Source organism: Choloepus didactylus, chromosome 27 (assembly GCF_015220235.1).
Source record: "Choloepus didactylus isolate mChoDid1 chromosome 27, mChoDid1.pri, whole genome shotgun sequence".
Classification (NCBI taxonomy): domain Eukaryota; kingdom Metazoa; phylum Chordata; class Mammalia; order Pilosa; family Megalonychidae; genus Choloepus; species Choloepus didactylus.
The window spans coordinates 10,712,062-10,732,180 of record NC_051333.1 but is presented as its reverse complement, the minus strand read 5'-3'; the positions used below and the strand labels follow the sequence as shown (position 1 = coordinate 10,732,180).

General features: G+C 49.0%; 1 protein-coding gene and 1 long non-coding RNA gene across 4 annotated transcripts in view; one reads left to right on the top strand and one right to left on the bottom strand.

The window, feature by feature from the left end:
- OPA3 (outer mitochondrial membrane lipid metabolism regulator OPA3) overlaps window positions 1-20,119 on the bottom strand; it is a 75,739-nt gene that overhangs the window by 27,904 nt on the left and 27,716 nt on the right. The window contains exon 2 of one of the 3 annotated variants that reach the window (XM_037819194.1): window positions 5,966-6,297. The exons of 1 other annotated variant lie outside the window; for it this stretch is intronic. In XM_037819194.1, the coding sequence (XP_037675122.1) occupies window positions 5,966-6,297 (332 nt within the window). Of the gene's footprint in view, window positions 1-2,902; window positions 6,298-20,119 lie in introns of those variants that run through there. One more of the 3 variants, XM_037819196.1, reaches the window with a different exon arrangement.
- On the top strand, window positions 9,408-14,609 carry LOC119521132. The gene is made up of 3 exons (XR_005214313.1): window positions 9,408-9,629; window positions 10,626-10,746; window positions 11,394-14,609. It is a non-coding gene; the product is annotated as an uncharacterized LOC119521132 (long non-coding RNA).

Sequence of the window (20,119 nt, the reverse complement as noted above, 5' to 3'; positions counted from 1 at the left end):
AGAGAAGTTGTGGGCTAATAGCAGAAGCATGCATAAAATACAGGGCTCCCATATATCACCCTAATATTAACACATTGTATTAGTATAGTACCTTTGTTAGAGTTGATGAAAGCATTGTAAAACTCCTAGAAGAAAAACGTAAGGAAGCATCTTCAGGACCTTGTGTCAGACAATGGTTTCTTAACACTTTTACACACAATGCTAAAGCAAGAAGAGAAAAAAATTGATAAATGGGACTCATCAAAATTAAAAACGTTTGTGTATCAAAGTACTTTATCATGAAAGTAAAATGACAGACTACACAATGGTAGAAGATATTTGGAAACCACATATTCAATAAGGGTTTAATATCCAGAAGGTGTATAGAAATCCTACAACTCAACAACAAAAAGACAACCCAATTTTAAAAATGGGCAAAAGAGCTGAAAAGATATTTCTCCAAAGAAGACACATAAATAGCCAAAAAGCACATGAAAAGATGTTCAACATTATTAGCCATTAGGGAAATGCAGGTCAAACCCACACTGAGATACCATTTCACACCCACTAGAATGGCTACTATTAAAAATAACAGAAAATTCCAAGCGTTGGAGAGGATGTGGAAAAACGAGGACATGCATTCATTGTTGGAGGGAATGTAAAATGTTGCAATGATTGTGGAAGACAGTTTAGCAGTTCCTCGGAGAGTTAAGCATAGAATATGGCCTGGCAATCCCACTTCTAGGTATATCCCCAAAAAACCTGAAATCAGGGATTCAAGCAGATATTTGCATGCCAACGTTGATAATGACATTATTCACAACTGTCAAAAGATGCAAGCAACCCAACTGTCCATCAACCAATGAATGGATAAAGAAAATGTGTTATATATAAACAATGGAATATTAATTCAGCCATAAAAAGGAATGAAGTTCTGATACATGCGACAACACAAACGAACCTTGAAGACATCATGTTGAGTGAGATAAGCCAGATGCAAAAGGACAAATACTGGAGGATCTCACTGATATGAAATAATTATAATAAGCAAAGTGAGAGTCAGAATCTAGAATCTAGGTTTACCAGGGGACGTGGTGGGCATAAGGAATAGGGAGTTAAGGCTTAAAATGTACAGTTTTAATTTGGGATGATCAAAAAGTTTTGGAAATGAATGGGGGTGATGGTAGCACAAGATTGTGAATATAATTAACAGCACTGAATTACATATTTCAATGTTGTTAAAAGGGGAAATTTTAGGTTGTATATATGTTACTAGAATAAAATTTTTAAAAAAAATCCACAGAACTGTATAACACAAACAGTGAACCCTAAGGTAAACCATGCACTACAGTCAACAGTATAATTGAACAATATATTTTCTATTCCATTATATACTATGCAATATAACACATGTATTATACAACATCTACAATCCATATATATCTGGTAACTGGTGACTTATCATATAAAGATGGGTATGGTGGATCATAGAACCTATATTTCTTATTGTGGCCTGTCACCATAGATCGAGGCCAAGACTCTGAGATCTGTGTGCACTGGGGTTTTGGGGAGCGCTCCTGGGAGTGCCTCCTGTTGGGGAGAAGGAGAAGCAGGACTGGGGGATGCTTCAGCAGCAGGAGAAGCTGAAGTGTCTCCATAGGCCTCAGCCACCCTGTGGGGTGCTCTGGAGCTGATATGGCCCTCCAGGTTGTGCCAACTGAGGCAAGGGGGCTGGGCCTTTGTACACCCATCAGTTTCTCCTCACTTAGCATCTTCCCTGGGTTGGTACTTTTTCTGTAAAGGGGCAGATGGTAAATATTTTTGGCTTTGCAGGCCAGAGGGTATGTTGCAACTTCTCAACTCTGCCGTTGTAGGGCAAATTGCCATAGAAAATATATGAGAGCATGGCAGTGTTCCAATCAAACTTTATTGACAAATACAGGCATGGGGGTTGGTGCAGCTGGCTGGCTTTGGCCCAAGGGCTGTCGTTCTAATCCTTGCTCTACCCTGGTAGCTGGGGCCCCTGGCTCCTCTGCCAGCCCTCCCCGACCACCTGATCTAAATCAGCCATTCCCATTACTCCTGCTTTAATTTTCTTCTCAGCACTTGTCACCCCGATTCTGGATTCTCTCTTTACTTCTTTATCATCCATCTCCAGCCCTAGGATGTCCGCTCCACGGTGGCAGGGACCTTGTCGTGTTCCGGGCCGACTCCCAGCCACCGGCGTGGGGCCGGGCGCGCAGCAGGCGCTCAGTGCAGGCTGCTCTGATGAGAGGTTGGGTGATCTGCACACACCTGTCCCTCCTTCTGTCCGTGCCGACTCCAGCCCCAAGCCCTTGGGGACGTGAGACCCAGGCCCCGCTGCTCAGCGTCACCGTGGATGGCTGGGCCAGGGAAACAGGCTGGGGCTTACATGCAGACCATTTTGTGGGGGGCAGCTCTCAGCCTCTGGGTTCTCTCCCAGCCGAGAGCAGGCAGCAGGGCCGCCAGCCGGGAGGTGGAGAGGGAGAGCCCTCGGGACCCCGCTGACGGGTTTTGTGAGCCCAGCTTTGCCAGTTCATTCTGCAGGACCCAGTTTGAACGGGTTCCTGTTCCTTATGGTGAAGTCCTGAGTCACTCAGGAAGGGAGAATCTGCACCCGGCTGGCCCCTTCTTCCCAAATAACTGGGAAGATGGTGAAAAGTGTCCCCAGAAAAGCAGCTCTGCATGTGCCCCCGTCTCTCCTCTGCACCCGGAGCCCCGGGAGAAGAGCTGGGGCTGTCTTGGCCAATCGTGGGACCCCAGCACCGGCCAGCACCCAGCCCGGCACCCAGTGGCCAACTCGGTGAGTTTGTTGAAAGAAAGAATAAACGAAGAACATTTTCCTAAGGTTAATAGGGATTTCTTAAAAATGAAAAAAGGCACAAACTTGAAGACAACCCACTTCGTTTACAAATTTATTCTAATCTCTCTCTCCAAATTACAAATGTGTACAAAAATTTAGCGAGTGTGAAACCAGAGCAATGAGCCATCCTCTTGCTTTGAGCGTTTTGAGGTAAATCGTTTCATGTCCACGCAGATTCCCTTCTCCCTCCCCCCTCAGTGGGTGGCGCTGGCAACTATCCAACAAGGCCTGACCACATTGAGGGACACATCCAAGGTCAGCTTTAATAAAGTCTCGGGGATGTGAGCACAGCGTTTCGCAGTGTGTGCTCCTGTGCAGACTGCCAGCCTTCCCATCCTACCTCAGCCTCGTTCCTGCCTGTGTGACCTGGGGCAAGTGACTCTCCCTCTCTGTGCCTCAGTTTCTTCATCAATGAAAGGGAGAAAATAATGTTGTAGGGATTACTTAGAGCACTTAGAACAGTGTCTGGAACCTACCAGGGCTCCATAAACAGGAGCTGTTCTGGGTGTGACTGCTATTTATTGAGGTGACTGGAAGGGGAAGGAGTCATAGTCCCTGGCCTGGAGGGACAGGGTAACTATGGGAACCAGGCACCGCCCACTCACCTGGCTCCCTGTCATCATTTAACACACTCAGGTCATTCCCAATTCTAAAGACACCCCCACCCGGGATCCACCTCCACAGCTCCCTCAACTCCAGCTTCTCCCCCTCTCTAGAGTGCATTCAGATGCTCTTTCATCTCCCCAGTTTCTGGGTTTTCCATTTGGGTAGGACTGGCACTTCAGATCATTTTTAACCCCCTCCCTACCCCAGGAAAGTGAAGTGAGGGCAGAAGAAAGAGGGGGAAACCCACTCCTCTCACCTTCACCGGTAGCGTCTTGGAAATAGGCTCTCGTGCAATGGTCTATCTGGTTTATGAAATGCTAAGCTCTGGGGTCTATCTGGTTTATGAAATGCTAAGCTCTGGGGTGCAATCTGGGGCCACTCTGATAGGCGACTGAGGTGCCCCATCTCTCAGTTCCGTCTCCCCGATGCCCTGGGCCTCTGTGTGGATAAGTGTCCCCTACCAACAACCTGCCTTTCCTCCTCCACCTCGTCACCCGGCACCAGCACCCTCTGGATCTTGAGGCACCCTGCACCCAGGATAAGCTGGGGCCCCTCCTGGCCTTCCTCTGTGCCCCTCACCGTGCCCCTACTTCACCACCCTGGAGGGGCCCAGGGTGGTCCCTCATCTGCTAATGGCCTCGGGCAGATCCCTCTGTGTCACCCAGGTTTGGAGGATGCATTCAGCTCCTGCCCAAGAACCCTCCCAGCTTCTCTCCCAGTTTTAATGAGCCTTATACCCATTTTGGAGAAGCATATCATGGTTCTCACACACAACCTTAAAATAACTTCTACCTGGGCTCCCTTATGGGAAACATTAGGAACAGCATCCAGACCGGTGGGCCTGAAGCCCTCCCGGCTGCAGTGGGGAGTCCTGGGAGGGAGCCAGTGGTAGAGGGGCAGACCCTGGGGGAGGGTCTGGAGGTCCCGGGCTTGGCAGGGGCAGGGGTCCTTCCTGAAGGCCTCAGAGTATTGCTGGGGTGAGGAAGTGTAGTGGGTTAATGGCAGTCCCCCCACCTAATCCTCAGAACCTGTGTGCATGACCTTATTTGGGAAAAGGGTCTTTGCAGGTATGATTAAGTTGAGGCTCTCAAAGGAGACCTTCCTGGTGTAGAGTGGGCCCTGAACCCCATGACAGGTTTCCTGCTAAGAAAGAGGCAGAGGGAGATGGTGACAGAGACACACGGAGAGACAGGAGTGACGCACCCACGTGAGCTTGTGAACACCTGGAGCCCCAAGAAGCAGGAAGAGGCAAGAGGGATTCTCCCCTTAGGTCTTCAGGAGGCGCAGGGCCCTTCAGACACTTTGATTTTGGACTTCCGGCCTCCAGGACTATGAGAGAATCCATGTTGTTTTATCCATCAAATTGGTAGTGACATGTTTCAGCAGCCCAAGGCAAGAGCCACCGGGGGGTATTCCAGTGGGATGGGGAGGGACTCGGGATGGGGAGGGACTCGGGGTCGGGAGGGCAGGAAAGGGGGGCCTGGGCCAGGTTGGAGCCCTGAGGAGAGGAAGGTGACGGCACATAGTGACAGATCTGGATGGCAGATACGGGGATGCAACAATCTAATCCATGTTGTAGGGTGTGCCCGGGAGGCCCCTGAAAGAGGCCATTTAAGAGGCCAGTCGGGGAAAGGACAGGACAGACAGCACAAGGTGCAGGGACGGTGGGACAGGTAGAAAAGGCTAGACTCAAAAGCAGGATGCATGAACCTCCACAGCTCAGTGAGGAGCATTTCTCCACCCCAAGGGACATGTCCTGGGAGAGGTCATGGAAGGGTATCTGGGAGGGGTAGGTTCAAGCTGGAAGACCCTGTAGCCGTTCCACTGAAAGTACCACGGTCGGGTTAAGGGAGAGATACAAAGAGTGGGTGGATATACCACAGGTCAGGATCCTTTTCCCCCTCAAGCAGAGAGGGTGACGGCCCAGCCAAAGCCGACTTCCCAAGGAAGGAAGTTGATGACAGGCACCACATGGCCTCGCAACCATCCCCACCCACGGACAAAAGAGGCGGATGTGTGTCCTAGGAAAAGGTAACCCCATAACCCCACCAGGTACACGGGGGTGTGGCAACACAATGACAGGTTGATACAGCTCAAGCCCAGTTCGGGTTTTTCTTCTGCCATTAGAGAGAGCGCGAGTTCCTGCTGGCCGGGACCCTGAGGGTCTGCGTGGGGTGGGGGTGGGGACAAAGAGCACCAAGGCCTGTACCATTAGCTGGAGGCTGGAAGGGCCACGTTGGACCATTCTGCCGGCTGGGAGAAGGGTCCCGGTGGCAGGTACCACTGGTCTCGTCAGTAGGGAGTTGACCAAATGCAAAATTGGCTCAGCCCCAATCCAAGATCCCGGCGGTCTGGCTGGGCCAGTGCAGTCAGGGACAGTGCGGGGAGACGGCCATGTCGGGGCCCCCACGGCCACGCCCACGTCCAGGCTCCCACCGCCTATTTCCCTGGCGCTGGCCCTGCCTGGGGCGCGGGCGGCGGGTCCGGGGTGCGGACCTCCTGCAGCTGCGCCCGCAGCTCCTCCAGGGCGCCCTGCGAAGGCGCCGCCTGCACCCGCGCCTGCAGCGCCTCGAGCGCCAGCGCCAGGTGGCCCACCTCGTCCCGCAGCGCGTCCCAGGCGGCGCGCTGCTCCTCCTCCTTGTGGCGCTGGTTGGCCTGGTGGCGCGAGTACTCGAACACCAGGCAGCCGCCGCCCACGATGAAGATGGTGGCCTCGCCCAGCAGCTCCGCGCCCAGCTCGGCGGCCGCCTCCTCGTTCAGCGGCTTGATGGCCGTTCCCCGGAAGCCCATGATGCGCATCTTGGTCCGCATCTCCACCCAGTGGTACACTGCGGGGGGGAGAGAGGGGTCAGGCCAAGCTCGGGAGCCCCCCGCGAGCCCCACCCGGCGCCTCCGGGTCTCCGTCGGAGTGATGGGGACCGGGTGGCCGGAATCTCCGCTCGGCCCCACCCAGGGCGGCTAAATCACCTAGCTGGGATGGCTCCGGGGCGTCTTTAAAAAGCGCCTTAGAAGATTCCAGCAAGAAGCCAGGGAAGAGAAACCCTGCCCTGGAGAGGAAGTCCTCAGACTGGAGGTTCTTCCCCTGGGGCGGGGGGTCCCAAGGAGCCCCTCCAGGGCCAAGTCCAGGGCAGGTGAGAAGGCTCTGCTGCCAGGAGCTCGGGCAGCCTCGGGTCCTCCCGCAAGCCACCCGCGGCCAGGCAGGGCGGCCATCTCCCCCGGCACCTCCCACCTCCCGAATCCTCCCAAAATGCAGGGTGGGGGCGGCGGTGGAAGGGGACCTCCTGGCTCCAAAGAAAGGGTAGCTGAAAAGTGGAAGTCAGTGTTGAGTGACTCTGAACATGGGATAACCAATTCTTTGGTAAGTCTGGCAACTCCAATCCTCAACTTTCACCGGCCCTGAAGGTGGAGCTAACGTCAGTGCGCACGGACCTTTGAAGGCGCTTAGGAGTTGAGGGGTGCTGCGGGGACCAAAGCGCCTTCCTTGCCTAGCCGCTGCTGTATTGTGACTCACTCCTGCAATAATTAATATTCGCCCAAGGATATGTGGCATTACTGGGAAGGGGGAGGGAGCCCTGCCTAGCTCATTTGGAGATTCATTTCCAGCATATCTGTGTGCATTTAATGTTTGACAGTTATCTATGGAAATGTATCATACAAGACCATACACAATATATTAAAGTTTTAAATTAATTTTGCACTAATAATAATTTCAAAGGTAACAATCCAGAAGAAAATATTCAGCATTTAGGGCCTTACGGTGACAGGAAATTCAAATTAAAATTACTTTTGTTGCCAATAAATAATTCATTAGACAAAATCTGTGGGGATGGGGACTGTAAATGGTAGTTCAAGGACAAAAGGAAACGTGTGGAATTTCTGACTGCAAAAGAAGAGCTTATTCTTTTTTTACTTTATTTTAGCTGGCATCAGAAGGCATCAACTCACTATTTAGACTGATTAGATAACGTTCAAAGGAAGGAGGCACCAGCTCTGCTTTAAAATGTCAATATTCATAACGCATAAGAAATCATATCCTCTGTAACTATTTAGACTTATAAAGAAAAGCTTTAGTTGTCAACTTAAAAATGCACGAGAGGGTTTAAAAAAAAATGCTTAAAGAGTGGGGCAGCAGACTTTGGTGAGCTCCACCCTGGGGGTCTGGGTAAGGCCCCAAGTGGCAGCACACCCAGGGCCCCTTGGGAACCAGGAGCTGCTGCAGCCACTGCTACTGGGGACTGGTGCTTGGGCTCTGGTGGTGTGGGGTTCCTGGGGTCTGGAGATCCAGACTCCAGTGTGAGGCCGATCTGTGCAGTGTCACCCAGCTTTGAGCCTCAGTTTCCTTCTCTGTGCTTGGGGAGAGGTGGCCAGAGAGAAGTGAGGAGGGACAAGCACCAGCTCCTGCTGCCATCCCTGAGCGACTGTCATCTCCGTGCAGTCAGCCTGTGGGGAGGCGTGTCGCAGGTGGGCCTGGGGGTGCAAATGGGTGTGGGCAGGTGTTGGAGGCACATACCCAGGACACAGGAAGGTAAGTTGAAGGCTGTGTGCGTGTGTTGAGGATTTTCAGAGCAGGGGCTGATGGCATCCCCCGCAGGCCGGGGGCCAGATTGGGGGTTCAGGAAACAAGGTCTGGGTGGGAAGGGAGGGTTGGGAAGAAGGGGTGGCTATGAGGAGCCAGGATGGGATAGGCCAGGGGATGGCAGCAGACCCGCGGGTCCAACAGGCCCCTGGACGCCTCCCTGACACCTCACACTTGCCACACCCCAGCTTGTTCTTCCTTGTGGGGCCACCCTGTCACCCAGCCCCTCCCCGGCCACCCTGTCACCCAGCCCTTCCCCCTCTCAGAAGCCAGATGTGGCCCATCCTGCCTCTCCAAGTTTTCTCCCACCCACCTTCTCTCTGCTGCTGCCTGGTCCAGCCTCCATCCCAGCCGTGACCAATGTCCCCTCCGTTCCTCTCCTCACCCTGTATATCCTTCTGGAGCACCTGTCACAACTGGCCATGACCGTATCTAGTCAACTCGTATGCTGTCCACTTCCTCACTGGACTGAGTGCCCCACGAGTGGGGCCCAGCACTGCCACTGTCGCTGCTGTGTCCCCAGCATTGTCCAGCCCAGGGCCGGGCACCCAGATGATGTACAGCATATCTTTTTTAATGAATAAACGGCTCCTGCCCCCACCTCCTCCCGAGATCTGCTGGCCCCAGTCTCACCCCTGCAACCAGAGGGAACCAGCTGGGGAAAAAAAAAAAAAAAGACCACCCTTCTCTTTCACTAATAAAAGCAACACATCACATGGGGGGGGAGCAGTCAGACAATAAAATGAAAAGTCCAAGCCACCCACCCTTGATCCTCACAGCCCCTCAGGCGTGTCCCCCAGCTACTGTCCCTGTCGGCCTTCCCCCAGTGTCACCTCCCTGATATCCAACAGGAGTGGGCACACTTCATCTCAGTATCTGAACTTTTCAACGGGAAGTCTGCTCATATTTACCCAATTATTTTTTGTCGATCTCCCAGCCCCACTATAAAAGACAAGTGCTTTGTCTCGTGCAGTTTGCCCTTTACCCACCCTGACTCCCCATTTTTACAGGTGACTTGTATAAATGAGTCCTCTCATTATAACCTTCTCATGGTCTCCCTCAGCTCCCACCACTGTCAGCCAGGGGGTGGGGTGTGTGTGTGTGTGTGTGTGTGAAAGCTGCAGCCCCCTCCCCTCCCCCCTCAGCCCCAGCCCCCCACAGCCTGCTCATCCTTTCACACTATGAAGCTTAACACCAGGCTGCTCTGGGGTAGAGTAAGGCCCCTTGTACTCCATGCAATCTATTGAGTAGAAAAAATGAAAATAAACAGTTACGTCCAAAGCAATGACTGCGGAGACACTGTTGAGCGTGCTGTGACTGGGCTACAGAGGAGTCCCTCTGTCATGCTGTGTCATGAAGGGGGCCCCTGGAGAAGGTTCTAAACTCCGAGGCCAGGGGGTTTCTCTAGCCTAACATCCCACCCAGGGGCTTGGCATTCGGCCCCGTGTCGGCGCGCTCTTATCTGGACAGACTGCTGTTCCAGCAAAGGGGTCTCTAACCCAGCAGGCTTTGGCCCACTGGTGGGTCAGGAAATAAATTTAGTACCTCGCAACAAGCGTTAAAAATACCAACGAGAAAAGAATAGTAAGTATGAAAGTCAAGGTTGCAGAGGCAGGGTCAGTATTGTTTCACAGAACTTTGGCTCTCGCTGTGTGTGTGTGTATCTGCATGTGTGTGTGTGTGTGTGCACGCACACCGGGTGGTGGTGAAGGTCTGAAAGCCACGGCCCTGGACTTTGTGGGCATTCCACCGCGTCCAGTCGAGTCTCTGGCTCCAAGAAATGTGGCACATCTCTCCATCTCCTGAGCCTTTGCTTTTCTCTGCAGTTTCCATCGTTTTCAGGGCACGGGTCTTGCACTCCTGTGGTTAGATTTATTCCTAGGTATTGACAGATTTTTTTTATGTTATTGTTAATGCTTTCTTTTATTTCATTTCTATTTGACTGTGGCTGGTATAGAGAAATACAATCGAGTGCTGTAAATAAGTTGGTATCCAGCAGCCTCGCTAAATTCCCTTATTCTTTCTTTTCCTTTTTATTGAAATTTAACTCACATAGAGTAAAGTGCACCGATACGAAACGTGGAGCACGACGGTTTTTCAATGTTACCATCACCTAGGTCAAGCTTCAGGACATTCCCGGCGCTCCAGGAGGCCTCGAGCCCTGGTGCAGCTGGGACCCCCACCCCTAGGACACCCCTCTTCTGGCCTCCCCACAGAGCCTCTGCCCCCTTCTCATCATAGCTGCCTGTTCTTTTCCGGGTCTGTCTCCTTGCTCGGCATCACACCTGTGACATCACCGTTTTGCTGCATGTCTCAGGAACTCGCTCCTTTTTTCTTTATTGCTATATATCTTTCATGGTATGTGGACACCACCAGTTTTGTCCGTCTGCCTCCTGCTGATGGACGTTTGAGTTTTTTATTTCCAGGAGTGAAACTGCTGGGTTACAGGGTGCCGCCCCATCCAACAGAGGGGAGGAACGCAGACACTGGTCTTGGGAGGGGGAGCTCTGCAGCCACAAGGGCAGGGTCCTCGGGCAGCAGCCACATCCCAGGAACTCACCCTGGGCTTCATTCACGCAGGGGACGCCCCAGGAGTGGGCCAGGGGCCCTACTGCTGCACTTCTGCTTGGGATCTGTAAATCTGCCACAGCTCAGGGCTCGTCTTCAGTCTTCAGGGAACTCCTTCGTTGCTCCTTCCCAGGTAAGTTCTAGAAGGCTCAGGGTGCTGCTCTTAGCAAGAGATGTGTGTGTGTGTGTGTGTGTGTGTGTGTGTGTGTGTGTGTTGTGTTTAACTTTTCAACTGAGGAATAATATTTAAAAAGTGCAATGATCTTAAGTGTTCAGCTCCATGACTTTATGTTTGTAAAAAGATGTGTATCTCAAATGAGAACAATTTGTTCCCCACTCCCCTGCCACTCGTTTAGCAATGTCTAGAGACATTTTTGGTGCTGAGAACTTGGGGGGTGGGGTGCCACTGGCATCTGGTGAGTCGAGGCCAGGTGCTGCTGAAGGCCCCCCAAAATCAGGACAGTGCCCAAGGCCTCCTACAGGGGAGAGACTCGCCCAGCACCAAACAAAGCTGAGCCAGGAACTCCAGATGCTCCCGGGGCCCCCTCCCAGACAATACCCCACCCCACCAAGTAACTGACCATCACTCTCACGTCTATCCCCACAGACAAAGTCATATAAATGGAATTACGCAGGGAAGAAGTAAAGCTTCTGCACTTAGGGTAGTGTTTTAGAGATCCACCCATGATGCCATGTTTCTCAGGAGTCCGTTCCCTTTTACTGCTGAGTAGTGGGGTCTGTTGTGTGCACACCACAGTTGGTCTATCCATTTTCCTGCAGATGGACATTTGGGTTATTTCCAGTTGGGGGCTATTATGAAGAAGGCTGCCATGAACATTTGTGGACTTGTCGTTGGTTGCATGAGCACTCACTTCTCCTGGGGCGCACCTAGGCGTGGGATTGCTGATGTACACGGTGATTAACTTTAGCAGATCTTGCCAAATGAAGGTGCACCGCGACTGTGCCGTCCACCCTCCCACCAGCAGCGTCTGACAGCTCCAGCTGCTCCATCTCCTCAAGACTCGGTGTTGTCAAACTTTTTTTTTTTAATTGTGGTAAAATATACACAACGTAAATATAATTTTAACCATTTTTAAGTGTGCTACTCTGTGCCATTAAGTACACTGGCAGTGCTGTATTTAACTTTCACCACTATCTATTTCCAGAAAATTTTTATCATCCCAAACAGAAACTCATATCCATTAAGCAACAACTCCCCTTTCCCCCTTTCCTCCAGCTCCTGGTAGCCTCTGTTCTGCCTTCTGTTTCTATGAATTTGCTTATTCTAAGTATTTCACATAAGAGAAATCATACAGTATTTGTTCTTCTATGTCTGGTTTATTTCATTCATCATGTCTGCAAGGTTCATCCATGTTGTGGCATGCACCTGCCCTTCACTCCTTCCATAGCTGAGCATTATCTCATGGCAGGCACCTACCACGCCTTGCTGCTCCATTCCTCTGCTGATGGATGCTTGGGGTGCTCCCACCTTTTAGCTATTTTGAATAATGTCGCTGTGAACATTGGGGTACAGATATCTGTCCGAGATCCTGCTCTCAATTCTTTTGGGTTTATGCCTGGGAGTAGGATTGCCGGGTCATATAGTAGTTCTGTGTTAAACTTTCTGAGGAACTGCCAAACTGTTCCCCCAATCTTTTTAATTGTAATGATTTTGATGGGTATGTAATGGTATCTCATCGTGGTTTTATTTTGTGTTTCCCTGATAACTAATGATGTTGAGCATGTCTTCATAGGCTTATTGGCCATTTAGATATTCCCTTTTGTGACATTCCTGTTTTCAAAAATGGATTTGTAGAAATAAATAAATAATACACACATGGATGTATACAAAAGTCCATCCGTCCATCCATCCATCCATCCCCACAGGATGAGTCCTTTGTGGGACACAGGCACTGTGACAACCTCTGGTCTGTGGCTGGTCTTTTTCTCCCTCTCAACTGTCAAGGTTTTAGATAGACAGAAATTATTAATTTTAACACAGCCCAATATATCAATTTTTTTTTAATGGATGGTACTTGTCTGTCCTTAAGTTTAAGAAATCCTTGCCTTTCTCAAAATCTTAAAGATATTCTCATTTCCTTTTATCTTTACTGCTTTAGCTTGTACATATAGGTCTACAATCTATCTTAAACTGATTTCTGTGTATGGTGTCAGGTAAGGTCAAGGTTCACTGTTTTCCACATGGCCAGCCAATCGCCCTATTTACTGAAACGACCATCCTCTGCCCACTGAAGTGCAGTGGTACCTCTGTTGTAAATAAACTGACCCTATGTGTATGGTTCTATCATAGTTCATTTTTTTTAATGGGTCTATTTATCTATCTGTGTGCTGATAATACACTGTATTAATTAATTACTTTAGCTTTATAATAAATCATGAAATCCAGCAGTGTAAATCTTCCTCCTTTAAATTTTTCTATTCCATATAAATTTTAGAAACAGCTTTTTCTTAACCCAAAAGAGCAACCAAAAAAATAAGAATTGCAATGACTGTGTAGCTCAATTTGGAAAGCCTTAATAACTTACACTATTGAGTTCTCCAAGTCATGAATAGGATAAATCTCTCCATATGTGTAAGTATTCTTTAATTTCTCTAAGTAATATTTTGTGGTTTTCAGGGTAGGATCCTTGCACATCTTTCATCAAATTTATTCCAAGATATTTGAGGGGTTTTGGTACTACTGTGAATGGTATTTTAAAAATCATTTCCCAAGTGTTTGCTCATAGTATATAGAAATATAATTGATTTCTGTATGTTGATCTTATATCCAGCAACCTTGCTAAAGTCATCTATTAATGTTGATTACTTGTTTTTACATTCTTTTGGCTTACTTATATACATAAGCAAGTCATCAGCCAATGATCAGTTTTATTTCTTTTTCAATCTTTGTGTCATTTGTTTATTCATTTGTCTATTCGTTCACTCATTAGTTAATTTATTTGCTTTACTGCCCTGGCTACAACCTCCACCACTATGTTGTCTAGAAAAGTTGGTGTTTTATTTCCAACATTGGAGGAGATTTAATTTTTTCAAAGTATAAATAATATGATGTTAGCTGAACTTATTTTGTAAGATACTCTTTGTCAGATTAAGGACCGTTCTTTTCTATTTCTATTTTTCAAAGAGTTTTTATCATGGACAGATGTTGAATTTTATCAATGACTTTCCTGAATAATATTATATGGCTTTTCTCTATTATACTATTTCTGTGGTAAATTACATTGACGGATTGTCAAATGCTATAAAAACCTTGCATAATTGGAATAAACCTCACTAGGTCATGATTTATAATGCCTTTTATGTATTCTGTTTGCTAATATTTTATTTAGGATAGTTGAATCCATGTTCGTGAGAGAATTTTGCCTGTAATTTTCCTTTCTTGTAATGAATTTTGTCAGGTTTTGGTATCAGTATTACGTTGGACACATAAAATGGACAAGGAAGTGTTCCCACTTTCTCTGCTATCTAGAAAGATATGGATAAGACCGGTATTATCTTTTTCTTAAATGTTTGGAAGAATTCCCTTGTGAAGCCATGTGGGTCTGCAGTTTTCTTTTTTTTAAATTTTATTTTGAAATAAATTCAAAGTTACGTGAATAGTTGCAAAAACAATACTAGCCCCATACTGCAGTTTTCTTTTAAGGGAAGGTTTTTAATTATGGCTTCAATGTCCTTAACAGTTATAGAACTATTCAGATTTTCTACTTCTGTGTTAACATTGATAACTCATGTTTTCCAAGAAAATTGTCCATTTTCTCTATGTTTTCAATGTATTAGCTAAACTAGTTATGATATTCTCTTATTATTTTTAAATTATTTAAAAATATATGTATATCTATGTTGAAGTCTCATTTTTAGTACCTGGTCATGGATATTTGTGGGGATTTTCCCCCCTCGATTAGTTCTTCTAGTTTTGTTGATTTTCTCTACCATACTCTGGGAAGAACTTCTTTAAGCCCCTCAAGGATGGGTTCCCTCAGCCCCCCTGCACCCCATCTGAGCCCTGTGGGGTCTCAGGTATCACGGTGACAGTCTGTCCTGGCCCTGGGCCTGAGCACTTGTGCTCACCCTTCCCTCTCATACCTGGATTAACCTTAGCCTAGAACACCCTCCCCCACTCCTCTTTTCCTGTTTGGGCCCAATTCATCTTTTAGGACTCAGCTGAAGTGCCCCCTCCTCCAAGAAGCCCTCCCTGACCTCTCAGCCAGGTCAGATCTACACTCTGGGGTCCCACAGCTCCCTAGGCTTTCCTCATCACAACGCTGTTTACTTTGGGGTTGAACTGTTTTGTTTTGTTTAATCTGGGCCTACAGTCTCCCTGTTTCTAAAATACGAAGGAGAGAGTAGTGAGGGGAAGGCCTGGGAATTGATTATAAAAATAGGTCCCTTCCCAGTAAAAAGGCTGATTTCATGGTTTTAAAGTTTATGTGGGCTTTTTGGCAAATTATTCCTCCCCTCTGAGTAAGTTTGGTGGCCGGTGACGGGACTGTGAGCTCTGGAAGGGGAGATTTCCAGAAATGCCCCTCTCAGGGCCTGCCATCAAGAAGGCACTCAAGGCAAAGAGATTTCAAATGGAGTCGAGAGGTCACTCTGGTGGACATTATTACACACTATATAGATAACACTTTTTAGGTTTTAATGTATTGGAATAGCTAGAAGTAAATACCTGAAACTGCCAAACTCTAATCCAGTAGCCTTGACTCTTGAAGATGACTGTATAGCAATGTAGCTTACAAGGGGTGACAGTGTGATTGTGAAAACCATGTGGATCACACTCGCTTTATCCAGTGTATGGATGGATGAGTAGAAAAATGGGGACAAAAACTAAATAAAAATAGGGTGGGATGGGGGGATAATTTGGGTGTTCTTTTTTAATTTTTTCTTATTCTGATTCTTTCTGGTATAAAGAAAATGTTCAAAAATGGACTGAGGTGATGAATGTACAACTATATGATGGTACTGTGAACAGCTGATTGTACACCATGGATAATTGTATGGTATGTGAATATATCTCAATAAAACTGAATTTTAAAAATTTTTTAAAAATCATGAAAAAAAAAAAAAGAAGGCACACAAAGTTTAATGAATGAATGAACGGCCCATATTTCATTTAGGTTTACTCAAATTTACTGTATTTAATGCAACTATCAGCATCCAAATTTCGTCAAAACATTGTCTGTTACGAACTTTATACCTTTGCTGTTTGATGTTGATCCTGCCTCTGAAGACTCAATGAACGCTGCTTTGCCCCAGGGGACAGTATTCAGTTCCCAGACACCAAGGAGAGGTTGCTTTAGTTTGTGGCAAGGGCAGTCCCAGCCTCCACCTGTTCACCCACCTGCTGTCACTCTGCTGCCACTTCCTGCATCGAGCCTTATCACATGCTGCGACTTTCATTTCTTGCTTGTGCACTGATGAGGAGCCACCCAGGCTGCTGTGGGCAAGCAACTTCTGCCCTCTGAGCCCCAGTTCCTCATCTGCAAAGCGGGGCCCCTCCCACTGCCTAAATGAAAGGCCTAAGTGAGGTCAAGCCAAAACCCCTCAGTTCAGCGCCAGGCTTAACAAATGGCAGCAAGGACTCTAGAGTCACACAGGCCTGGGGGCTCAGATCTTGGCTCTGTCACTTCCTGGATAGGCCACCTGAGCCTCGGTTTCCCTGTCAGTAAAATGGGGATCAAAGTAACCAACTGGTAGGACTGAGAGAATTGCAATGAAAGACTAGGAGAGAGAATGCTCAACTTAGTATATGTCAACCCAGCATCTTCTTCCTGACTCCTGGTAGGAATTTCGTTCCTGGAAATAAGTCCTACCCCTGGTCTGGGCTCTGCTCCTGAGCCACATCCAACAGGTCTCAGCCTCCTCTCTGGGCTCCTGCCTCCAGCCTCATTCCCACCCTCCGGGCCACAGCATTTCCTAAGTCTGGGGTCCCCTCCTCCGGGTCCCGCCCCAGCCCTGCACTCTGGGTCCTCACTGTGTGGGGGTGACTCTGGCCCCCACCAGACAGTTCCCTGGGGGAAAGACCAGGGCCCAACTCAGTCTCTGCTGTGTCCCCAGCACTGCCTGATAAGTTTGTTTTGTTTGGGTCAGGGAAATTTTCTATTAAGATGGAGGAACATTAGTCCTGTTTTGTAGCATGTAATATGAAGCTCAAGGGCTTTGTTCATTGGGATCTAGAAAGTATTTGGTCTAATTCTCACCAAATGGCACAAGACTCAGCTCATTTCCATTACCTATTCCACTCTCATTCTTGAGAAAATCCATAGATTCACTCCGGCAAAACTAATTTCCGGAATAAATCTTGAACATATCTGGCTCAACCTCTTAGACCTTTATTTTAAAAATTAATATCCTGCCAAAATTCCCTTTTCCCCCTGGCCCAGAATCACCACGGCTGAGGCCACCATGCCTCCAGGGCCAGGGATGACCGGGCAGAACTGGTAGAAACCCACTGGCTGTTTCACACACACGCGCGCACATACACACGCTCCCCCCCACACACGGCACATTCATATGCATGCACACACACACATTACACACATGCACACACACGTGCACTCCCATACAGATGCACACACACAGAGACACACGTGCACACACGCACACACCTAACACGTGTACCAGTACGTCTTGATCTGTGAATGTCTCTGGGACAAGCCCTGGGTCCCTAGCACCCAGCTCCACCTTTCACCCTTCTCTTTCTCTCCTAACACTTTTACCTCCTCTGCCCCCTAAAGAGAATATGGGAGATGTTTGCTTCTCCTGGTTCCAGGGCCCCCACCCCTCAGGCTGCCCCTTTCCTGTCCTGTCTCTAAAGCCCCCTCCTGTGCCTCAGTGGCTGCCTTCCCAGGGTACCACGGCCGAGGCCCTCTTCTCACACCACACTTGCATCCGCTTTCTGGGGCAACTCAAGCCCCAAAACTCATGTCCATTCTTTATCAGGTTTCTCTGAATTTCACAAGTACAGTTTTCTGATTCAGGTGACTGAGTTCATCCCCCATGTTAAGGGGGCTGATAAAATCAGCCTTCCAAAAGGTTCCAGAACAGCCCTCGTACTCTCCAGGTCACACTCACAGCCCCCAGGAGTCGTCCCGGAGGGGAGTGAAGGGCTCCCTCCACCCACCCTGTCAATCCGAGTGAGGTCCTTGGCCCCACCTGGTTGTACTGTACACGTGCCTTCCTGAACAAGGAGCTGCAGGTTGCTGAGGTGACTCCTCTGTGTGAACTGTGATGCTGGGACAAGGACGCCTCCCCCCCACACACACACCCTCCAGGAGGGGTCAGAGGGCTCAGCAGTTTCCGGACACAAGGCGGAACAGAGCCCCCCTCCCTGACAGCACAGCACGTCTGCACACTCACAGTGGCTGCTGCCTGGTGAAACAGGACACGCCACCCTCATCTGCCATCACTCAACTGTGAGCAACGGGGCAAGTCAGACTAACGCCACAGAGTGCTGATGTGACGGGCCACGGCGGGCACGGGACCCGGCAGCACGCGACAGCAGGGATTGCCAGCCACTGGCAGGAAGTCCCAGTTGGACATGATAAAGCCTTACTGTCCATATTGGGAAGACCCACGTGGGAAAAGTGGGCCCTAGGCGCTGAAGCCCCTCATCTAGAAATATGGGAGTAAATACCAAAAATCAGCCAGAAGAGCCAATGTGGTCACTGTGGGGAGCTGGAATTGAAAGGGAAAAGATGGTTGACTTTTTTTCTTTTTACTATAAATCACAGAAGCCTTTGACCCTTTAAACTAAGTACTTGTTCTCTGACATTAGCAATTAGGGTATTTTTAAAATCACGCAAACATGTTTTTAAAAACTGCCCCAGCCAGAAAGGTGAGCGTAGTTACCTCGGTTTCTGCCTCTGGCTGCCGCCGCCTCTTCCCTGATCCATGGGCCCAGCTCCTGCCCTGTCCCCATCCCCCTGGCAGCCCAGAAGGTGCCCGATCAAAATGAAAATGTAATCAAGGTCCTCTCCTACTTCAAATCCCTCAGTGGCTTCTACTGACTCTAGAATAAATTCAGGGGGGTAGGAGACGCCATAAAATGACCTAAAGGCCTTATCTGACCAGCACATCTTTTACAACCAATCCTCCATACATGTGTGATTCTTTTCAGTGTTCAAAGCATTTTGTACCCTCTTCATATATGTGTTCTCTCGGCCAAAGGGCTCAACTCAGTGGCCCCCTCCTCCAGGAAGCCTCCCTGACCGCTAGGCTGGGTCAGGTGCCCCCTTTGGGCTCCTCTGTCCCAGCTTTGGGTCATTGCTGTCTCGGGATGGGTCTGTCTCTCCCACTGGACTGCGAGCCCCAGGAGGACAGGATGGGGCTGCTCCGTCTCCGCTGGGCCCCAGGACAGGACTGGCCATGCAGAGGACACTCAGGGAGGGTTTGGTGAATGAAGGAATAAATAAAATAAACACACCAACTTTTGGTTACTAGTAAGCACTGGGATTTGGGGTGTTTATATATTTTTTATACGTACTTTTTTCCTATAATAAAGAGAGATTGCTCATCTATTTTTAAAAAAAAGAAAAAATGTTAACTGCATATATTTGGAATTTATCATCCTCTCCCCCAAAGGAAGTCAAAGATTTACAGAAAGATTGGGATACCAGAGGAATGTCCCCCTGCCCCCACACTGCTAGCCCATTTAGGGGGCGCTTCCTTCAACTTCCGGGCCAGGGAACCACGCTGCACTTAGCCCCCCAGTGTGAGTGGCCAGTGTGTGTGGATGATGCAATTTGGCAGCACCAAGATTTGGTGGCCACATGGCATGGTCACTTTGAATAATTCCCCTGGGGATCGCGGGATCTTGGGACGTTAACCAGGAGGTACCTAAGTTGGGATCTGAAGGGCCTCTGGATCATCCTCAAGGAATTTCGGCATAGAGCGAGTGTGTCGGTGGCCCAGAAAATCCCGCATGGGCAGTGGGCACTGCCAGCAGGTGGCGTAATGGGGCCAAGGGCAGGCCGTGGCACCACTCAGCTCCTCACCTCCTCAGGTAGCACCCCCGACCTTCACACAGGGCCCCCCGCTCTGCCCCCCCCCACACACACAGCCCTCTGCCTCCTGCCGCAGCCGTTCTCTGATGGAAAGCACATGCCTCCCACATCCTCCCAGAGCAAGAATCCAGGGGTGAGTGGGTGGGCTCCAGGGCAGGAGGTGTGAAGGCTGGGATATTCTGAGGGGAGGTGGGCAAGTTTGCTAGGTGGGGGCCTGACAGTCTTCCGAACAGGATTTGTTAAACTGCACGCTTATGATCACGAGTTGCAAAATCAACTACATGAAACTTGACCGAGCCTTTCTTTAAAAAAAAAAATAAATAAGTATATACTGTATGATTCTATTTCTTTCAAATTCTAGAAACTGCAAATGAATCTACAGCAGATCTTGGTTGCCTGGGGCTGGGGTAACCGGGAGGGAGGAGGGTGACGTCCACGGAGCCCGAGGAAGCCTTTGGGGAAAGGAGCAGCTCACTGCCCGAC